At 42.4% G+C, this 19,083-nt stretch overlaps 1 protein-coding gene across 2 annotated transcripts in view; it reads left to right on the forward strand.

Moving 5' to 3' along the window:
- The first annotated feature begins 2,866 nt into the window (after positions 1–2,866).
- Positions 2,867–19,083, forward strand: part of Oscp1 (organic solute carrier partner 1) — a 33,335-nt gene continuing 17,118 nt past the window's right edge. For both annotated transcript variants that reach the window (XR_013091930.1, XM_076862956.1), the window contains exons 1-2: positions 2,867–3,055; positions 13,438–13,592. Coding sequence is in view for 1 of the 2 variants with exons in the window: in XM_076862956.1 (XP_076719071.1) it covers positions 2,944–3,055; positions 13,438–13,592 (267 nt within the window). In the remaining variant the exon portion in view is untranslated. The remainder of the gene's footprint in view (positions 3,056–13,437; positions 13,593–19,083) is intronic.

The raw sequence follows: 19,083 nt of genomic DNA on the forward strand, positions 1-19,083 counted from the left end.
GCCAGGAGGATCACAAAATAAAAAGGCTGGGAATGTAGCTCAGTGGTAAAGTACTGGAGTTATCTCAAGGTCCCAAAAATGAAAACAAAAAACTACTAGTCCTATCATCAGGAAACTAAACTACACATATACAAACATTGCTTTTAAGATCTGTGTGTGTTTAGAGGGAGGTTTATAAATAACTCCTTCCCCATAAATCCCATCCACTTACACCAAATGCCAAGGCCTCAGAGCCTGAGCATACTTTAGTGTTTGAAGCATCCAAAGAATACAATGTGTCAAATTCAGTGAGCAAAAGAAGAAGATGAGGTCAGAAGGATGAGCAGACATCAGATACAGAGCTTTCTGGATATGAAAATCTGCTCAGACTGCCAAAACAAAGGACTATGAACTAGGTGGATTGAACAACTTGTTTTCTCACAGTTCTAGAGGCTGTGAAATCTAAGATCAAGGTACTAGGCAATTTCATTTCTGGTGAGGGTGCTCTTCCTAGCTTGCAGAGGCCACCTTCTCATGTCTTTATATGGCCTTTCCTTGGTTTGTACACTGGAGGGATGGAGAAAAGGAAATCTCTTTTTCCTTTCTCTAAACCCATCAAGAAGGCCCTGCCCTCATGGCCTGACTCCTGTTACCTCCCAAATGCCCCATCTCCAAGTACTCTGTAATGGTGAAGTCAGAGCTTCAACATGTTAACGGCGGGGGTTGGGAGGGAGGACATAAACATTAAGTCCATAACTTGAGAAAAGACTTTGGACTTCTGAGAAGGGAAGCCATAGAAGAAAGCCAATAAGGGAGAGGTAGGTTAAAGCACTATCCAAAGAGCAGTTAGAACAGATTCCAGGCTTAGTAGGGAGGTTAGGACCAGAGCAGCTTGCAAGTTGCTAAGACGGTTGAAACCATGAATGTGAATGATATTGCCTAGGGAGGGAATGCAGTAGAAAAAGGGCCAGATTGGCATTAAAAGGATGATTCTCGAGGGCACAGCCTTACCCAGAATAGTTCAAGTTGAGAGGAAGGTATGGGTAAAAAGAGAGCCTGGGATCCTGCAGAATCAGAAGCAAGACAGAAGCTCTGAACAAAAAGTGAGCTGTTCAGGTATCACCTCCAGGAATAGTAGGGAAGGCCTTTAGAAGACAGGACTTCCAAGTGAACACATCTACTAAGAGATCTTATGCTAGAGGCCAAGCACCAACATATCAGGGGGCTAGTGGAGGGAAAGGAGGAAGAAAAGGAAGACATGAATACATCAGGCTCTACAGGAAAGGCACTGCTTTTAGTGCTGGCTTAGGTACATTACCTTACCTACTAGTCAAAGCCGTCTTTATACCTTACATTGGCTGATTATCCACATTTTACCACGAGAGAGGTAAGGCTCAGAAAGATTAAGTTATGTATCCAAGTTCACACAGCTGGTTAGAGACAGGTCTAGGATTCAAGCTAATCTCCAAAGCTCATATTCTGCCCCCTACAACATACTGCCTAGGTACTGAGAAAAAGTCTAAGAAGCTAAGAGAAGAGCCTACACTATAGCAAACACAAATGCCTTTAGAAGCCAAGCTGGTAACAAATTCATGAAGGACTAGCACAAAGTAATGATGCTGTTTATTCTATTCCTATCCTAGTTATATTTCCTTTTAACACTGTACACAGACAGGGGGAAAATGACCAAATCAAAGATGGGCTGGTAACTTTGAACAAATCATAGTCCTGATGTTGATCTGTCAGTTAAGAGAAGGACCAAATAGTATTTGTGCTAAGGCAGTCTCAGTGAGGTGGAGGGAGCTTAATCCCAAATACTGTGAGGTGGGGAACAAAGATGTTAAGGAAGCTCATAAGTGCAGGCGATTTCATAAACTTTAGCTGGGAAGAGAAGGAAAAGAAAATAACTAGAGAGGGTGAAGGATACAGGGAGAAAGTAACATAGGAAGGACTTGAGCTTGGCTCATATCAATGCAAGGCTTTACAATGGTATGGTTACGAGGAAGAGAAGGGGAGCAAATTGCCCAAAGGAGATAACTTGCTGATGAGAGGAGTTCTAAAGCGAGATGGGAGCAGGGTGGTGCGGATGACTCTGGAAAGGTAGTTGGGAGCCAGAGAGTCTTGGATGCCATGCCAAGGCATCTGGACTCTGGTCGGCCAAACAGCAAGAGATATGTCATATTAAAAGTCATGTCTTCTGGTCGGGCGCAGTGGATTACTTCTGTAATCTCAGCAGTTTGGGAGTCTGAGATAGGAGGATGGCAAGTTCAAAGCCAACCTCAGCCCAAGGCGCTAAGCAACTCAGTGAGACCCTGTCCTAAATAAAATACTAAACAGGGCTGGGGATGTGGCTCAGTGATAGAGTGCCCTTGAGTTCAATCCCCAATACAAAAAAAAAAAAAAATTTCATTGAGTGCTTTTGTGGCCTTTTCGATGATCTCACTGATTTCCTCTTCAGAGGTGGGCGTTACCTCAATTTTACCAACGAGTTAGCCGAGGCTCAAAAACCTACCCGAAGTCACCCAACAAGGAGACCGCGGAACAGGGCAGCCCAGGACAGTCCGAGCGGAGTCGGCCCGCGAGACGTTTTGCTGGGGCTCTCCTCGCTCACTGCCGGCAAGGCCGGAAGGGATGAGGCACGACCCGGCGGGCTGCGCGGGCCGAAGGACCGCCTCTGGACGGTGGCTGCGGCCACCGCCGCTTAAGAAAATCCAAACCAGCGCGCCCCAAAGCAAGCCAATGACCCTCCGGCACGGCTCGGACCAATCCCCAGGGCGGTCGCTGCCGCCCAACCCAATGAGCGTCCGCCCTCAGGGCACCTCTCACCAAACTGTCTTCTTATTGGCTCGCTCTTCCCGTCCGCTGCGTCGTCTTAGCAACCAGGCTACAAGACGCGGCTGGGCCTCCGGGCCCCTGTCTACAGTGCCCCAGGGCTCCTCACCTGCCCTACTGGCTTCCGGCACCATGTCTGTGCGGACGCTACCTCTGCTATTTTTGAACTTGGGCGGGGAGATGCTTTACATCCTGGACCAGCGGCTGCGGGCCCAGAACATCCCCGGAGACAAAGCCCGAAAAGGTGAGAGGCGCCGGGCAACACACCAGACCCGCACCCGGGTTCCCTCGCCCGCACTCTAACACCCACAGCCAGACCTGCACCCTTCAGCCCAACTCCTCAACCAGGCCCACACTCCTTGCACACTTCACCCCTATAGTCAGAGACCTTTCTCACAAGCCACAACTCCCATCCAGTTGGAGAATTCTCCAAAAAAAAGTCAAATTCTCCAAAAGCGTCTTCCATTGGAATTTAACACCTCCATTGGATATAATTAGAGTCCCTAGCCTGCCTAATTTCCCTATTCCTCCAAATGGAAGAGGTGATCTAACAATTTCCCTTGAAAATAGGTCCCTTCCAAAAGTGAGTCCCAGCTGCTCACCATCTAGCAACATATCCTTCGCCAGACCAAGCATCCTCTTTAACCTCCAGGAAAAGGTTCTGATTCTCCATTTCTCTATGTTGTGCCCTCCCGCATAAGCTGGGAATCAGTCTTGCTCATTTCAGAAGACATTTCTAGAAATGTAAGATTCTAAGCCCAGCGCAATGGCCCATGCCTGCGACACGGGAGGCTAAGAAAGGAAAATCTCAAGTTAGAGGCCAGTCTCTGCAACTTACTGAGACCCTGTCTCAAAATAAAAAATAAAAGGGGCTAGAATGTAGCTCAGTGGTAGAGCACTCCTGGGTTTATTCCCAGTACCAAAAAAAGAAAAAAAGAAAGAAAAAGAAAAAAAAGAAGAATGAAAAAAGAGAAGAAAAAGAAATGGGTTCTAATATAGTGAAGATAAGTAAGAAAACATAAGGAAGTCATGTCTTTGCCTTAACAAGTGTTGGAGGGGAATGCAATTGTGAAAATATTTTACTAGAGCTTCTAAATTGCAGAATCTAGTTTCCATATATGCCTCATGTAATTCCCAGAGCAGTGACAACCCAGAACAGTCTGCCACTCTTTTCCACACTCTCTTTTCCTCATCTCTCAGCAAATAACTGTTTTCACCAAATTTTCTGATTAAATTAGAAGGAACTATTAAAATTCAAAGTGGAGGAGGAAAAGTTGATATCAAGGCAATTGGTATGACCACTGATTAAAACATCTATTCTCTACAAAAGTCTATGCCCAACTGATGTTATATATACATATTCAGATATTAATTATTGTATTTGTGTGATTCCAAGTGCGTGAATAAAAAGATAAGAGAACTTCCTAGAGCACACCCCATCCATTCATTTTGCACACTACTGCCAGTGGGCTTTCTGGATTTTATCCAGATTTTATCTAGATCTGTTCAGACTTCCCCCTGCTTAAAACCCTTTATCACACCTGGCAAGTTCAAAGCCAGCCTCAGCAATTTAACGAGGCCCTAAGCAACTTAGCAAGACCCTGTCTCAAAATAAAAAATAAAAAGGGCTGGGTATATAGATCAGTAGTTGAGCACCCCTGGGTTCAATCCCCAGTACCAAATAAAATAAAACCCTTTGTCAGTTTTCTTCTGCTCTCTGGGTGGAAGTCAAGTCCCTGTGCCGCACATTTTGGGGCCCATCCGGATCTGATCTCCCACCACTGGCTGTCTCCTACTTCATATCCTAATAACATCAAACTACTTGTAGATCTCCACTGAAGCCATGTTTCTTCATGTCTCCATTCTTGTAATCCCCATCTCTCCATTCTTCCCCTTCCATTCTGCACCATTCAACTGAAGAATCATCGTTCTTCAGGAGGCCTCCCCACAAGGGACCTGCCTATATATCACCTTAGCTCTTGTAGCCCTCCACACCTGCTTCTGCCTAATCATTTGACCATCTTATGTGAGAAAGATCTGTGTATGTCTCCCCCACCTGATTTTCTTATTCATCTTTGCACTGCAATGCCTAGCAATGCCTGGACCAGAATAAATCAGTGTTCCGTAAATGTTTGTTGAACCAATAATCTAAATTGGCAGTTTTATATGGCATTGTCATTTTTTTCTGAAGAGAGTTGTTTACCTTGGTGCCTATGTGATGTGATTTCATTCAGGCTAATGGCACCAGTGGGATAACAGACCATGGTTTTCTACTAGTAGTCTGCATCTTGGAAAATACAGTGTAAATTAGTAATTAAGAGAATATTCTCTGGAGTCACTTGGATCTGGGTCCAATGCCAGCTTTGCAGCTTTGCTATTTTAACTAGTTGCATGACCTTGGGATGTAACCTCTATAAGCCTCTTCTTTAAAAAAAAAAAAAAAAAAAGTAATAATATATACATACCTGAAAACAAAGTTGTAACGATTGAATGAGACAGTGTATTTAACATGTTTAGCATAATGAATCATAGGTGTTATCTTTCAAGAGGAGATCTGGGTAAGGCCCTGTGAATAAAAGGACTGGTTTTGTCTTTAATTGTCTTTAAGAGCTATAGTCCCTCCAGTTTTTCAAGATTCAATTTTAGGGAATTTCAGCCTTCTATAGTAACTCGCTGTCATACATTCGTTCCCCATAGTGTTTGATGTCACACTGTGCAAGATGCTGGGTGGAACCTGATCCAGCCCTTGTATGCTTTCCCTGGAGGTAGGGCTATTGGTCAGTCAGTCCAAGTAACTGATTCTAAAACTGGGGCTCTATCTTCCTAATGACAATAAATGAAAAGATAATTTTTTAAATGAAGATTTTACCATTTACCAAAGACTCCTCTTAAATACCTTAGTGCCCACACTATTCTATCCACATAGGTAACATTATATGTTAGAGGGGAAACTAAAGCTACTTTGCCCAGGTTTACATAGCTGGTAAGAGCAGAAGTAAAGAATTTACAAAACCCAGAACATCAGGTTCTAGAACACATAGTCTTAACCCCTGTGCCCTTAATTGCTGCACTATGCTGCCATATCTGGGGGGGACTATATCAGAATCTTTATGGGGCTTGTTAGATCAGGAGGAAAGGGGAAGCTTTGGAAAAAAGATATCCAATATGCCTACTGATCTTACAAAGGAAATAACAGAAAGTAGCCAGCGGACAGGATCTGTAGGCAACAGAGAAAGCCAGCTAGAGAGCACAGGGTTCAAAAAGCTGAGAACCCCTCATCTATTTCACTGTTAGTGTTGATGTGACTACAGGAGCAGGAGCCAGAGCTGCTAGACGCCATACACAGGCCTATAAAACACCAGACATGGTAAACTAGCCCTTGTGGAAGCCTTGAATGGAAATCGTATTTCTTCTAGATGTTTTCATTATCTTACACAACTAATTGGTCTCCTGGAGGCCATCCCTGTTCCCGCAAGGCTGATGCCAGGGTTGCAGCTCCCTCACGAGGCTGCTCTAGCTTAGCATTCAGCAGAAGGAAGCGCGCTTTTTATGGGGCAACTCTGAGTGTTGCATATTGAATGTTGTCCCACATTTGAAGCAATTGCAAAAACAATAAAAGCTACCTTTGCCTCACTCCTGGCCTCTTAGAGACACTCACAAATTAGATCCCGTTGCACTTCATTTACATTCCTCCTGTACAGGAGAGGAAACAGAGGCTTGGGGGCCTTGAAGCGATTTTTTCAAGACATGCAGATCCCAGTGGAGTACTGAGCAACCAAGTGGTGGTGAGGTTCTGTTTCTGTATTTCTAGTTCCAATTTCACAGTCAGCCCTCAATAGCCTTTGGGTTGCCTCCCACTCAAAACATAAGTAGAATTGTCACAAAGGAGTCATCTGGAGAAATAATAGAAAAATGGAGCATGGTGTCTCTGGCCTGGATCCTCAGTAGGAAGGACTCTGGGAGCTCACGGCACTGCAGAGCCCTCTGCTGGCGCCTCCTTGCCAGCGGGAGTGTCCCAGGGCCCCACAGCAGGCGCTGTTCAGTTCCATCTCCTTTTCAGTAGATAGTCCACATCCCTGAGAGAAGAAGGGCCCCTTGCAGCGCCACTGTCCTCAAACAGACCTTCAGAAAGATCAAAACTCCCCTTCTCCAATCACTGTGCTAGACCACCTGTGGAATAACTGAAAGATGGAGATGTGACATTATGTCCAAGAAAACAGACTTGCTTTAAGAAGGCCAAACTTGGTGCTGCTTGCCCGATATGTTCTCTCCAAGAGCCTGTGATTCTTGGGGGAGAAAGATGGTGACTTTTCCCAGAAGAGTCTTGACCCTTTGTGGCCAAAGGGACGTGGCCCTGGGTGTATTTGCAGACTGCTTTTGTAGAAGGAGCTCTTGGTGTTGTGTAGGGAAGGCATGTGCTAAAGTGTTTTTAAAACGTGGATCTGTGTAGAACTCTGTTTATCTGAGGGTGATTTTTCTAAAAGGAAATCTCCCCCCAAAAAATAAAGAAAAAAAATTCATCCTTAGGTAGAATCCAAAGACCCTCAGTAGGAAAAAAAAAAAAAAAATGGAACTAAAAAAGAATTCAGTCAAGTATATGATGTGTGTTATCCATTTATCCCCCCAACCCTATGAGGTACATGCTATATGATCCCTGTTTGAGGAGACTGAAGTTAAACAATTGCTTGAAGTATGTGTAGCTAGTCAGTGGTAGAGCCAGGTCTCACCCTACAAAAGTCTTGCTTCTCACAGATCTTTCTAATCAAGTACATTTTTCCTAATTTCGTGTCCTCTTAGCCTCTCCCTGACTGCCTTAGTTTTCAGAAGCTTTCTTTCTTCAGAAGCATAGTAGTGTTTACATCTTTAGTTTCTTCTTTTTGCATGGAGATCATGCATCCATATATAAAGAAGAAAACTGAAACAAATATTTACATAATTTCCTTTTTTTAAAATATTTATTTATTTTTTAGTTTTCAGCGGACACAACATCTTTCTTTGTATGTGGTGCTGAGGATCGAACCCGGGCCGCACGCATGCCAGGCGAGCGCGCTACTGCTTGAGCCACATCCCCAGCCCCCATAATTTCCTTTTAATTCATATTTCACGTTTTCCAAACAGTTCCAACTGTACTCAAGAAGAGGAAATTTTACACTAATAAAAAATCAGATTGTGTACGAAGACCCCTTTTCCTGCCTGTTCTTGGATTATTTTTCCTTGGGGTGTTAGTGTTGTTAAAGGCCTGCTGTGGGTGACGTGTGTTCTTATAAAGCATTGGGGAGGATGACTTCCAGAGCTCCCAAGGTGAGCCTGGAGGTTTGGCCCTCCTGAGTTTCCTTTTGTCCTAGACTACTCCCTATGAGACCTTGACTTTCTTTGTGTTGTTTGTTTGTTTGTTTGTCTTGGGATATTATTATTTATCTAGTTTTTAAAACTTTTAAACTTTTTAAAGTTTCGAATGGAAGTCAGCATTCACATTGGACATTAAATACAAACATGAAAAAATAAAGTTTTGTAGACTCGATAATTGGATTGGTATTTGCAAAGCCTCCATGAAAACAATGTTCTTGCTTCATGAACTGGTGTTTTCTTTTTATATGCTTCATGTAGATGAATGGACAGAGGTGGACAGAAAACGAGGTATGCTATCTCTGGGCTGCATGTATTCAGTCTGTATCCACAGGTTCACCCAGTCTATCATCAGTGGGGCCAAGTGGGACCACTCTAAATATTTCTAAGTAAGAAAATAGGCATGAGTTTATCTGTAGCTGAGACATGGGATATACATTTGAATCTTTTACTTAAGAGGAATAAACACATTGTGTAAGATGAAAACCAAGCAAATTTTGGCAAAAGGGCCACGTTACATCTAAAGGAACTTTCTCCTCTTATAGTTACAATCATATTAGGGGCAGCTAGGCAAAGCTCCACTCCTGGGTAGGGTGTCCTATGTGGTAGTCCTAAAACAACTTTATTATAGTATCATATAACCAAAGAATTGTGCTTCAAAATTAGTGACCCTCCCCAAGCCATTCTTAGCACACAGAGATACCTATTGAGCAACAGAGAATCATGGAAGCATGTGGCTGCATGGCTGCCAGGATCGTGGGCACATGGGGTGACATCATGCATGCAGTAGCCTTATCATGCTAAATCTTCTGTTTCCTCTTCACACACAACTAGCAGCAAACCTGAAAATGTTGTCAACTGCTCAGAATAAAACCTTAGCTTTTCTCAGCCTTGCTATGTCCAATACCTTTACATCATTTGACACTTGGGTGTGGTTTATGCCTGTCATCAGACATCTTCCTCAATATTTAAAGGCTTTTATCACACCAGATATGCTGGGGAGAAGACATTTAATACCTAAGAGCACAGGTGTTGAATAAACAGACCCCATTCTAATTTCAACTCTACCACTAACTGTGTGACTTTGGATTTTAATTTGTGTGTGTGTGTGTGTGTGTGTGTGTGTGTGTGTTATTAGGGATTGAACCCAGGGCCTCACTTATGTCTGGTAGACTAGCAGCTTTACCATTGAGCTACATCCCCAGCTTCTGATGTTGGATTTGAAACTAAGACTCAATTTTCCTCCTCAATAGAATGAGGATAATAATCAGAGTTGTCCTGGAATTTAAATGAGGTAATATATATAAAGTTCTAAGCCAGGTGGTGGAACATGGTAAGGATTCAAAACTAGGTAACTCTCCAGCAGAGTTTCCTAACTTCTTTTATCCTTAACTCCAATTGCATGTTCCCATAAACAAGTGAATTTAGAGCAGAGGTAATTGATTAAAAATTCTATTGCTTCCATCAGGATAATTATTTCATCAGACTGGGCTCAAAGAGAAGCCCAATTGAAGTGCTTGCTTGATATGCTTTTATTATATTTCATAACCATCCTTTGACACCTCTCTTGAGCAATTTTTGGCTCATCCCTTGAGGCAGGGCAGAATTTTAAGTGCAAATTGTAGATCTTGAGAGTTTTCATATGCATAATTTAATCACTGGAATTTTTTTAATCTAAATGTTCAAAAATAATAAACTGACTTTAGCATTTGATTCCAAGACTAGAAGCTTGATGGCTTGTTTTGTTATTGTTGTTGTTTCAGTACTGGGGATTGAACCCAGGATCATTCTATCACTATGCCACATCCCCAGCCACTTTTATTTTTATTTCATTTTATTATTTGTGTGTGTGTGTGTGTGTGTGTGTGTGTGTGTGTTTTACTAGGAATTGAACCCAGGGGTGCTCTACCACTAATCTACATCCCCAGTCTTTTTATTTTTTATTTTGAGATAGGAACTTGCTAATTTGTGATCTTCCTGCCTCAGCCTTCTGAAAATCTGAGATTACAGGCATATGCTAGAAACCTGATATTTTAAGAGCCCTGCTACCACTCTCCTGATATATTTGTGAAAAAACCCCTTCTGTCTGTGAAAAAAAAAAAAAAAAAAAAAACCTTCTGTCCCCTGCCTTAGCCTCTTCCTGATGAGCTCAGGGCTCCACTGTGTTCCAGCTTAGAAATATGCAAATCTCATTTGAGTGCCAAAAACTAACCAAGACAAACTAAGAGTGTGATTAGAACTGTTGTTCCACAATAGCCAAGTTATGGAATCAGCCAGGTGCCCATCAACAAAAAAATAAATAAATAAATAAATAAATAAATAAATAAATAAAGATGATGTGGTATATATTCACTCAATGGAGTTTTACTTGGCCATAAAGAACTAAATTATGGCCAGGTGCTGTGGGACATGCCTTTAATCCCACAGACTTAGAAGGCTGAGGCAAGAGGATCCCAAGTTCAAGACCAGCCTCAGCAACTTAGCAAGGCTCTAAGCAGCTTAGTGAAACCCTGTCTCAAAATAAAAATAAAAAGGGCTGGGGATGTGGCTCAGTAGTAAAGTACCCCTGAGTTCAGTCCTCAGTACCAAAACAAAAATGAACTAAATTATGTTATTTGCAGAAAAATGGATGGAATTTGAGAGCATTATGTTAAGCAAAATAAGCCAGACTCAGAAAACCAAGGATTGTATATTTTCTCCCATATGTGGAAGCTGGAGAGAAAAAAGTGGGGGAAAAGCAGGAGGAATGTTGTGGGGAGCTATCTCATGGACACAGAAGGAAGACCAGTAGAGGAAGGGAATAGGGGGAAGAAAAGGGGAGGTACTGGGGAATTATGTGCATGTGTGATTGCCACAAATTAATCCACTAGTACATATTATATTACTATTATAATGTACCAATAGAAATTAATTTTTAAAAAGAAGAAAGCTCAAAGCAAAAAAAAAAAAAAAAAACTATGTTCAGGTGTAAATATGACATGGGCTCATTGCAGGGCAAGGCTAACATCTTCTTCCTCTGCCCATGGTGTTACCTCAATGTCTGGCACATAGTAGGCCTGCCTCAGCTGAGTGCCAGGGAAAGTAAGTCACAAGGAGAAGAAAACATGTTAATTGTGCCTCCGCATTCCTTCCAGAGAATAGCTTGTGAAGTGGGATCCCAGGGCCCAACCATATAACTTTCTTTCCCTCTTTGAGGGCATGTATGTGCACTGCTCTGCCGGAAGGAGCAGACCCACTGTCCTCTCCTCAGCGGTGAATCTTCGGCAGCTCTTGTGCCGGGAGCTATGGTGATATAGAGCTTCTTCACCTCCCAGGGGAAAGGCTTCATTTTCTTTTTGCTTTACCCAAATAGCTAACAATCACCTTGGGTTCTCTTTCTTTTAGAATCAATTTGGGCTAAGCTACTTTCCTGGATCCTGGTAAGAGCTCAAAGACCCTAGAGAAAGGACTCAGTCCTTTGTAAGCATTAGCCCATCACAGCCCACAGGAGGCTTTAACTCAAATTCTTCCCCTTTGGCACTCCTATGCTTACCTACAGAAATCATGGAAATTCCTTCACATTCTCTCTTCTGAGGACATATGTATGGCTTTTCAGTTGTATCTATTTCCTCACAAATTCTGCTTTTTTTCTTTCTCTCTCTCTCTCTCTCTTTTTTTTTTTTTTTTTTTTTTTTTTTTTTTTTGTACCCACGAATGCTTAGCCACTGGACCACATTCCAGCCCTTTTTTAATTTTTGAGACAGGGTATCACTAATTGCTTAGGGTCTCACTAAATCACTAAATTACTGAGGCTAGGCTTGAACTTGCAATCCTCCTGCCTCGGCCTCCTGAGCCGCAGGGATTACAGGGTACACCACTGTACCCAGTAAATTCTGCATTATATATACAGGCTGTGGTAAGAAGTTAGAAAATCCAGTTTATGCAGGTCTTTGCTTGTTTTGGTCAAAGGGAAACAGCCAGGCCTGCGACAAACCAGAGGGTCCCTGTGTCTCTGAGCTGCCCACCTGGGGGTGTGTTCCTCCTGCTAAGGGTGCGCTGTGGTGGTTGAATTGTCAGACTTGAGGAACATCCTTGTTGGTAATGAACCTGTTTTTTCCTCTCTGAGGAACAGGATGGAGTCTAGAGTAAAATCCAAAGGTCAAGTGTCAGTTTAGCACTTCTATAAGGAGTCACAGTTGGTCAGCCCTTTGTGTCCCCTCTCCCCACTCTCTGAAGTCTTTCCATTTAAGTACAGCCAGCCCCCAGCTTCCCTTCCCCTATAAAATGCCTTGAGGTGCTTTCAAATGCTGGTCTGAGCCCTCAGGTACTCATGTCAGTTACTACAGGTAGAGAGCCTGAAATAATAAGCCCCTGCTCCGCCTTGCCGTCACTCGACAGGTTCCCAGCCTCAGCCAGGCACTGGCATGTCCCAGGTGTTCCACGAAAGAAGGAAGAGTTTATGGCTTTCAGAAATAATCACTCATCACTCATGTTGAATAATTGACTTTGTATAATTATTTACAGCCCAGTTTTCTTTCAGATTTTAATTACTATGAATGTATTTTCTTGACATCTGCAAACTCTCACCTTTAGGCCAGAATAACTGGCTTAATTAAGAATAACCTAGTAGTGAAGATATCTAAATGAATGAGGATCTAAAATTATAGCACTTTGGTTTACATATTCCTTTTACTCTCACCAGATGGAAATTTTTATTTGAACAACAGTTTGAGATATTCGACTATGGTATAAAATCAATATTATACACCAAGATATCTTAAATTATATTTCTTGTAGAAACATGAGAAATGTTTTAATCTATAAACAATGGATAGCTATGTCTATTTCTATAAAATGTTTTTTTAAATCAATTACCATTGTTTGTCCCATTTTTATGAAATTTAATTTTAAGTAAAAATGTCCACATTAGCTTTTTTGAAAATGTGCTATTTCTCATTTTAAGGAAAAGCTCTAATCTAAAATGCTACAGAAATGTTTTTTTCAAGGAAAGAAGAAACATTTCCTTTATTATCAAGTCAGATAATGTTTGTGAAATTGGTTTGTAACCTCTGAAGCGCAACCCACTTGTAAATTGTCATCTTGGATGTTTGTCTGAAATGGTATCACCAAGCACTCTGGAGCCCTGCTTCCTCCTGGTCCCTGTGTGAACTGATCACACCACGCACACAGCAACCAATTCCATATATGCCCCGCTGCCCACTTCGTACCCAGAGAGCATTTCTGATTAAAGCTCCCTCTGGTACCTTCCTTGCTCAGCTGTATTCTCTCTGGTCTCTGCAGTACTGAATGACATCATTTCAACCATGTTCAACAGAAAGTTTATGGAGGAGTTATTCAAACCCCAAGAGCTCTACTCCAAGAAGGCCCTAAGGACTGTCTACAACCGCCTGGCTCACGCCTCCATTATGAGACTGAACCAGGCCAGCATGGATAAGGTGAGCAGACAGCTACTGTCATCATAGCTGCATTTCTTGCACCTTTCGTGGATGATCAAGACCGGGTTCAAATGAGATGATATTTGCAATGGTGCCTTGCAAAAAAAAATAGGCACTTATAAATATTAGTAATGATTGCTGACTTTTAAAGTTGGGAAGAACCTCAGAAGTCATCCACACCAACCTCTCCATTGGTTTATGTCATTCCACCTGCCCAAAGAGAGTACTGGTTTCATACCCATCATTATGAGTCTGGAACCTATGTCTAACCCCAAACACAACCTCAAAACTTAATTCTGTTTCATTTATAACAAATTTCAAATCTGCAGTGAGGAAACCAGACATCTTTTTAAGCAAATTAAGCCCAATGTGAGGCTTCACATCTACAATCCCAGCAACTCAGTAGGCTGAGGCAGGAGGATTACAAGTTCAAGGCCAGCCTGGCCAATTTAGAAAGACCCTGTCTCATGTAATACCAGCAGTTTGGGAGGCTGAGGCAGGAGGACAAGTTCAAAGCCAGCCTCAGCAATATAGCGAGGCCTTCAGCAACTCAGAGATCCTGTCTCTAAATAAAATACAAGAAAGGGCTGGGGATGTGGCTCAGTGGTTGACCACCCTTGGGTTCAATCCTCAGTAGCCATACCCCTTAAAAAAAAAAAAAAAAAAAAGAAGAAACTATCTCAAAATAAAAAATAAAAATGGCTAGGGATGTAGCTCAGTGGTGAAGCACCCTGGATTCAATCCTCAGTACTACAATAAATAAATATAGGGCAAATTAAAAAACAAGCAGTCTTAACTTATAGCATGAACATAGCCATTTGGGAAACAAATTAGGCACTCTGGTTTTTATTTGTTTTTTGTTTTTCTTTTTCTTTTCTCAGTACTCTAGATAGAACCCAGGATGCTCTACCACTGAGCTACATCCCAACTCTTTATTTTGTTTTGAGACAAGATTGTCTCACTGTCCTTGAACTTATCATCCTCCTGCCTCAGCCTCCCAAGTAGCTGTGCCATCACACCAGCTGATTTTTAAAATAATATCACATAAAAAAGTGGCAGAGGATAAACAAGTATTTTTAGAAGAATTCCAGATGTTTTACCAGGATATTTTACCTTCGGGGGGGAAAGCATTACTCCTGCTCATGAAGTATGGGCTGCACTTAGTGACTTCCTTTCAAAGAATAAGTTATGGGGAAAAAAAAAAAAAAAAGGAGAAAACAATTAGCTTTATAGTGCAAAAACCTGACAAATGACCTCACTCAGGGGGTCAATATTCACACAACAGTGATGTGTCATGTTGATAGTGTGTACCCTGTCATGTAGGATGAAAAGGGTGCCTCATCTCTGTAGTCTTCCTCCCCAAACCCATAGTCCCAGTCTAACTATAAGAAAAGCATCAAACAAATGTCATTGTCATGATAGAAATACCTGACTGGTATTTAAAATATCAAGGTTACCAAAAACAAGAAAAGTCAGAAAAACTTTTATAGCCAACAGGATCCCAGGAAGATATGACAACTAAATATAATGTGGTATCCTGGATGGGAGCCTGAAACAGAATAGGCTGTTAGGGGGAAACTTGTGAAATCTCGTATAGTCTTTGTAACTGTAATAACAAGTCCATTTTAATATCTTCCATTATGTGCATTTTTTAAAATCATGAGGATTGACAACCAGTAGTAGATGTGCAAAATCAATTCACTTATTCTTGGTACCTTGAAGAAGCCTCAGAGAGACAGAATACCTTTAACTACACCCTCTTAACCTCCTGCCACTTTTCTCTGGAAAGTTACTTTATCTCCCTGAGCCTGTTTTCTCACTGTACAATGAGGGGTGGACAATACTGAGATACAGACTTCCTCCTCTTCCTCTGCCTGCCCAAGCAGGTGGCAGCCATCTCCCACTCGGCATCACAGTCACTCTCAGACCTCTCACAAATCCCAAGATCATCAAAAACAGGACCAAGAAGTTCACCCAGTGCCATTTAGCCCAGATTTGGGGGACAGGGAGCAAGTACTGTACCACTGAGCCACACCGCCAGCCTAAGGGTCCAGATCTTGGTGCCCAGCATTGGTTATAGGAACAAGAAGAAAACAAAGCACATGCTGCCCTGTGTCTTCTGGAAGCTCCCAGGCCAAAAGGAGCCAGAAGTGCTGCTAGTGTGCAGCAAATCTAACTGTGCTGAGAATGCTCAGGGTTTCTCCCAAGAACCGCAACACCATTATGGAAAGAGCAGCTCAGCTGGCCATCAGATTCACCAATCCCAGTGCCAGGCTGCACAGGGAGAAAAATGAGTAGATGGCTCATGTGCACATTTATTTAAATAAAACCATTAAAACTGCATTTTAAAAATGAGGATAGTTATAGCTACTTGACCAGTTATTGAAAATTATTGCTCATTTCTCTCTGCCTTTGAGAAGGTTTAGAATCAACATAGCATTTAGACTAAAAAAATCCTGAAAGCAGGGCGTGGTGATGTACCTGTAATCCCAGCAGCTCAGGAGACTGAGGTGGGAGGATCACAAGTTCAAAGCTGGTCTCAGCAATTTAGTGAGGCCCTAAGCAAATCAGCAAGAACTTGTCTCTAAATAAAATGTAAAAAAAAGGACTGGGGATATGGCCTAGTGGTTAAGCACCCTTGGGTTCAATGCCTGTTACCAAAAAAAAAAAAGAAAAAAAGAAAAATTCCTTATTTCAAGTCTTAGCTGTGAGACCAAATTTACTGAATAACTCTCAACATTTATTTCTACATCATATATGTGTTTTTATCATTTATTCCTATCACAGGGCCCCTATACACAACATGCACTGAAATTTTGATAATAATGGCAGAGTCTCAAGTCTATATCTCAGTATTGTACACCCCATCCTACACCCCTATACATGAACCATGCTGTCCTAGTGTAATCCACTTTCTAAGTGGAAATGTTTGGTTGCATGTTGAAGTAATGGGAGTGTGTAAAGAGTCTAGCAAGTGTCTTGGAATCTGGTCATCTTGGGCTGGGGAAGTAGCTCAGTGGTAGAGTACTTGCCTAGTTTGCCCAGTGCCAGGAGCAATCCCCAGCATCACAAATGAACAAAAAAGCCTGATCATCCTGAGCCCAATTCTCATGCTGCCACTTTCCAGCTATGTGAACTTAGGCAAGTTTCCTCCCTTTTTTTTGAACTGGGATAAGACCCACTTCATGGAGTTCTTGTGAATATAAAGTACTTATCAAATGAAGGAATGTATACACATGTGCTTGACACAACATTCAGATGATAGTAGTGTATATTCTCAATCCTGCCCCAGACATGTCCATACTAGACATCATCTTCTCCCCTTCCTCCTCCTATCCTCCACGCCCACTGATACCCCTGGTTATGGGTTATTGGTGACCTGTCCTGCTTCCCCGCATGTTGAATTCTTAACATAGAGAAGCAAGCCAAGGCAAGCGTATGAAGCAGGGTTTATTTAAAAAGGGGCAACATAGACCTCTCCTGCGAGGGAGAAGGGGGCCATAGCTGGTATCCTGGCATCCCAAGAAGCGAGGTGTTCTGCCCTTTTTATATGTCCTAGGCTTCCTTTGTTCTCCTGCTTTCCCCCTTATCTTTCTCCTTCCTTTGTACTTGAATAAGCCCAGGAATGCTCAGTGGGATGGCCAAAAGGGGGGAAATAGGTGGGCTGAAGGGGGAAGGGCAGGATGGAGCAGCCAAGGACACATTAACAACCTTATAGCTCCCTGTAGGGAGGGGAGATTCCTAGGACAGGTAACCTTGGGAACAGATTGGAGCAGGGGCAGGTTCTTGATAAGATCCCTCAGGGGACAGTCTCCAACTTCCCAGACTCACTCAAAATTGGCCTCTTAGATCCAATCTGACTCAATTTACCTACACTGACTGCCTAATTCTGGCTTCACCATCTCCTGTCCATTAGAGGCATCATCCCTCTCCTAGGTGCTAGGCTGAAAATGCTGCAGTCCATTTGGATCACCCTCATTGTCATCTCCAAATCTAGCCAGACTGTCACCATGTACTAACAGCTTTTTCTTCTCAACGTGAAGAAAAAGAAGAAAACAAAGGAACACAATCTTCTTTTCCTGCCTTCTCCATTCCCACCATTTCTCTTTTAGCCTTAGGTTTGGATTACGCCAGTGACATTTCTTTCCTTGGTCTAACCAGTAGACATCCATTCACACCTAGTAGGAGCCAGGTATTAACTGGCCCCCTAACTCTAGTTCCTCTCTTCTCTCTATCTCATTGCCAGAGTGACTAATCTTGTTTAATCACCACTTTGATCGTGTCAGCTCAGAAAACTTCAATAGTCCCCTAATCCCGACCATTTTTACTCTAAATTATTTTGCTTGCCTTTCCAAAACTTTTAATATTCTGACATTGCCATACTTCCCAACTTTATTTCCCACCATCCCCAACATGAACTGTACCCCTTCCTCCTAAGAAAATGACATGCTTCTTGGTGCCTCCAGGCCCTCACATGCCGCTATTCCCTCAACTGAGTCACCTTTCCTTTTCCTTTGGCCAGTCTGAACCCTGACACTTCCTCAGACCCATATCAGTCCACTTGTGCCACAGAGCCTGTCTTTTTTTTTTTTTTTAAGAGAGAGAGAGAGAGAAAGAAAGAGAATTTTTAATATTTATTTTATTTATTTTTTTTTTTAGTTATTGGCGGACACAACATCTTTGTTTGTATGTAGTGCTGAGGATCGAACCCCAGCCGCACGCATGCCAGGCGGGCGCACTACCGCTTGAGCCACATCCCCAGCCCACAGAGCCTGTCTTGACCAGTTTGATCTTCACCAGTTTCTCCCCTTGGTCTTTCCTAGATGTTTGTACCACACATGGGGCTTGTTGCCATCTTAGTAAATGCTGTTCACATTTAAAAGTGGTCTTATGTAGTTGTAGAACTTCTACTTGCCACTTTGACATATATCATCTCATTCCTTTCAGCAACCCTGCAATGTTGGGAAATTGGGTAGTAGTTTTAACAGAAGAAAATGCAGGCTCAGAGACATTAAGAAAGCTGGCCAGGGCTGAGGGGTAGCTCAGTGGTAAAATGCACACTTAGCATGTACAAGGCCCTCTTCAATCCCCAGGATCTCAAAAAAAAGAAAAAGAAATTTGGCCAGGATCATACAAAATGTTAGCAGCAAAGGAGGACTTGAATTCAGGTTTCATTCCTTCAAGTTCAAGGGCCAGTCCAGGACGCCACAGCTGCCAACATTGTTACAGATGTGTCCCATCAGCATTAAATGTCACATGATCGGAAATTCTGGTTTTCCCAGGAATGCCCCAGGTTACTCCTGTTGTTCTAGCTTAAATACTAATATCACCCCTTTTACTCTCAGAAGCATCTTGGCTTGGATGATATGGTCATTTGAGCTGTGTGCTAAGCCCGGAGCTGGTTTTCAGTAAATGCTTAATTGAATCATTGCCAGAGACCCTGACATCTACTTTTATGGTCCTATTTATTTTGTTTTTGTATGGGTTGACA

This window comes from Callospermophilus lateralis, chromosome 7 (assembly GCF_048772815.1).
Source record: "Callospermophilus lateralis isolate mCalLat2 chromosome 7, mCalLat2.hap1, whole genome shotgun sequence".
Lineage (NCBI taxonomy): Eukaryota > Metazoa > Chordata > Mammalia > Rodentia > Sciuridae > Callospermophilus > Callospermophilus lateralis.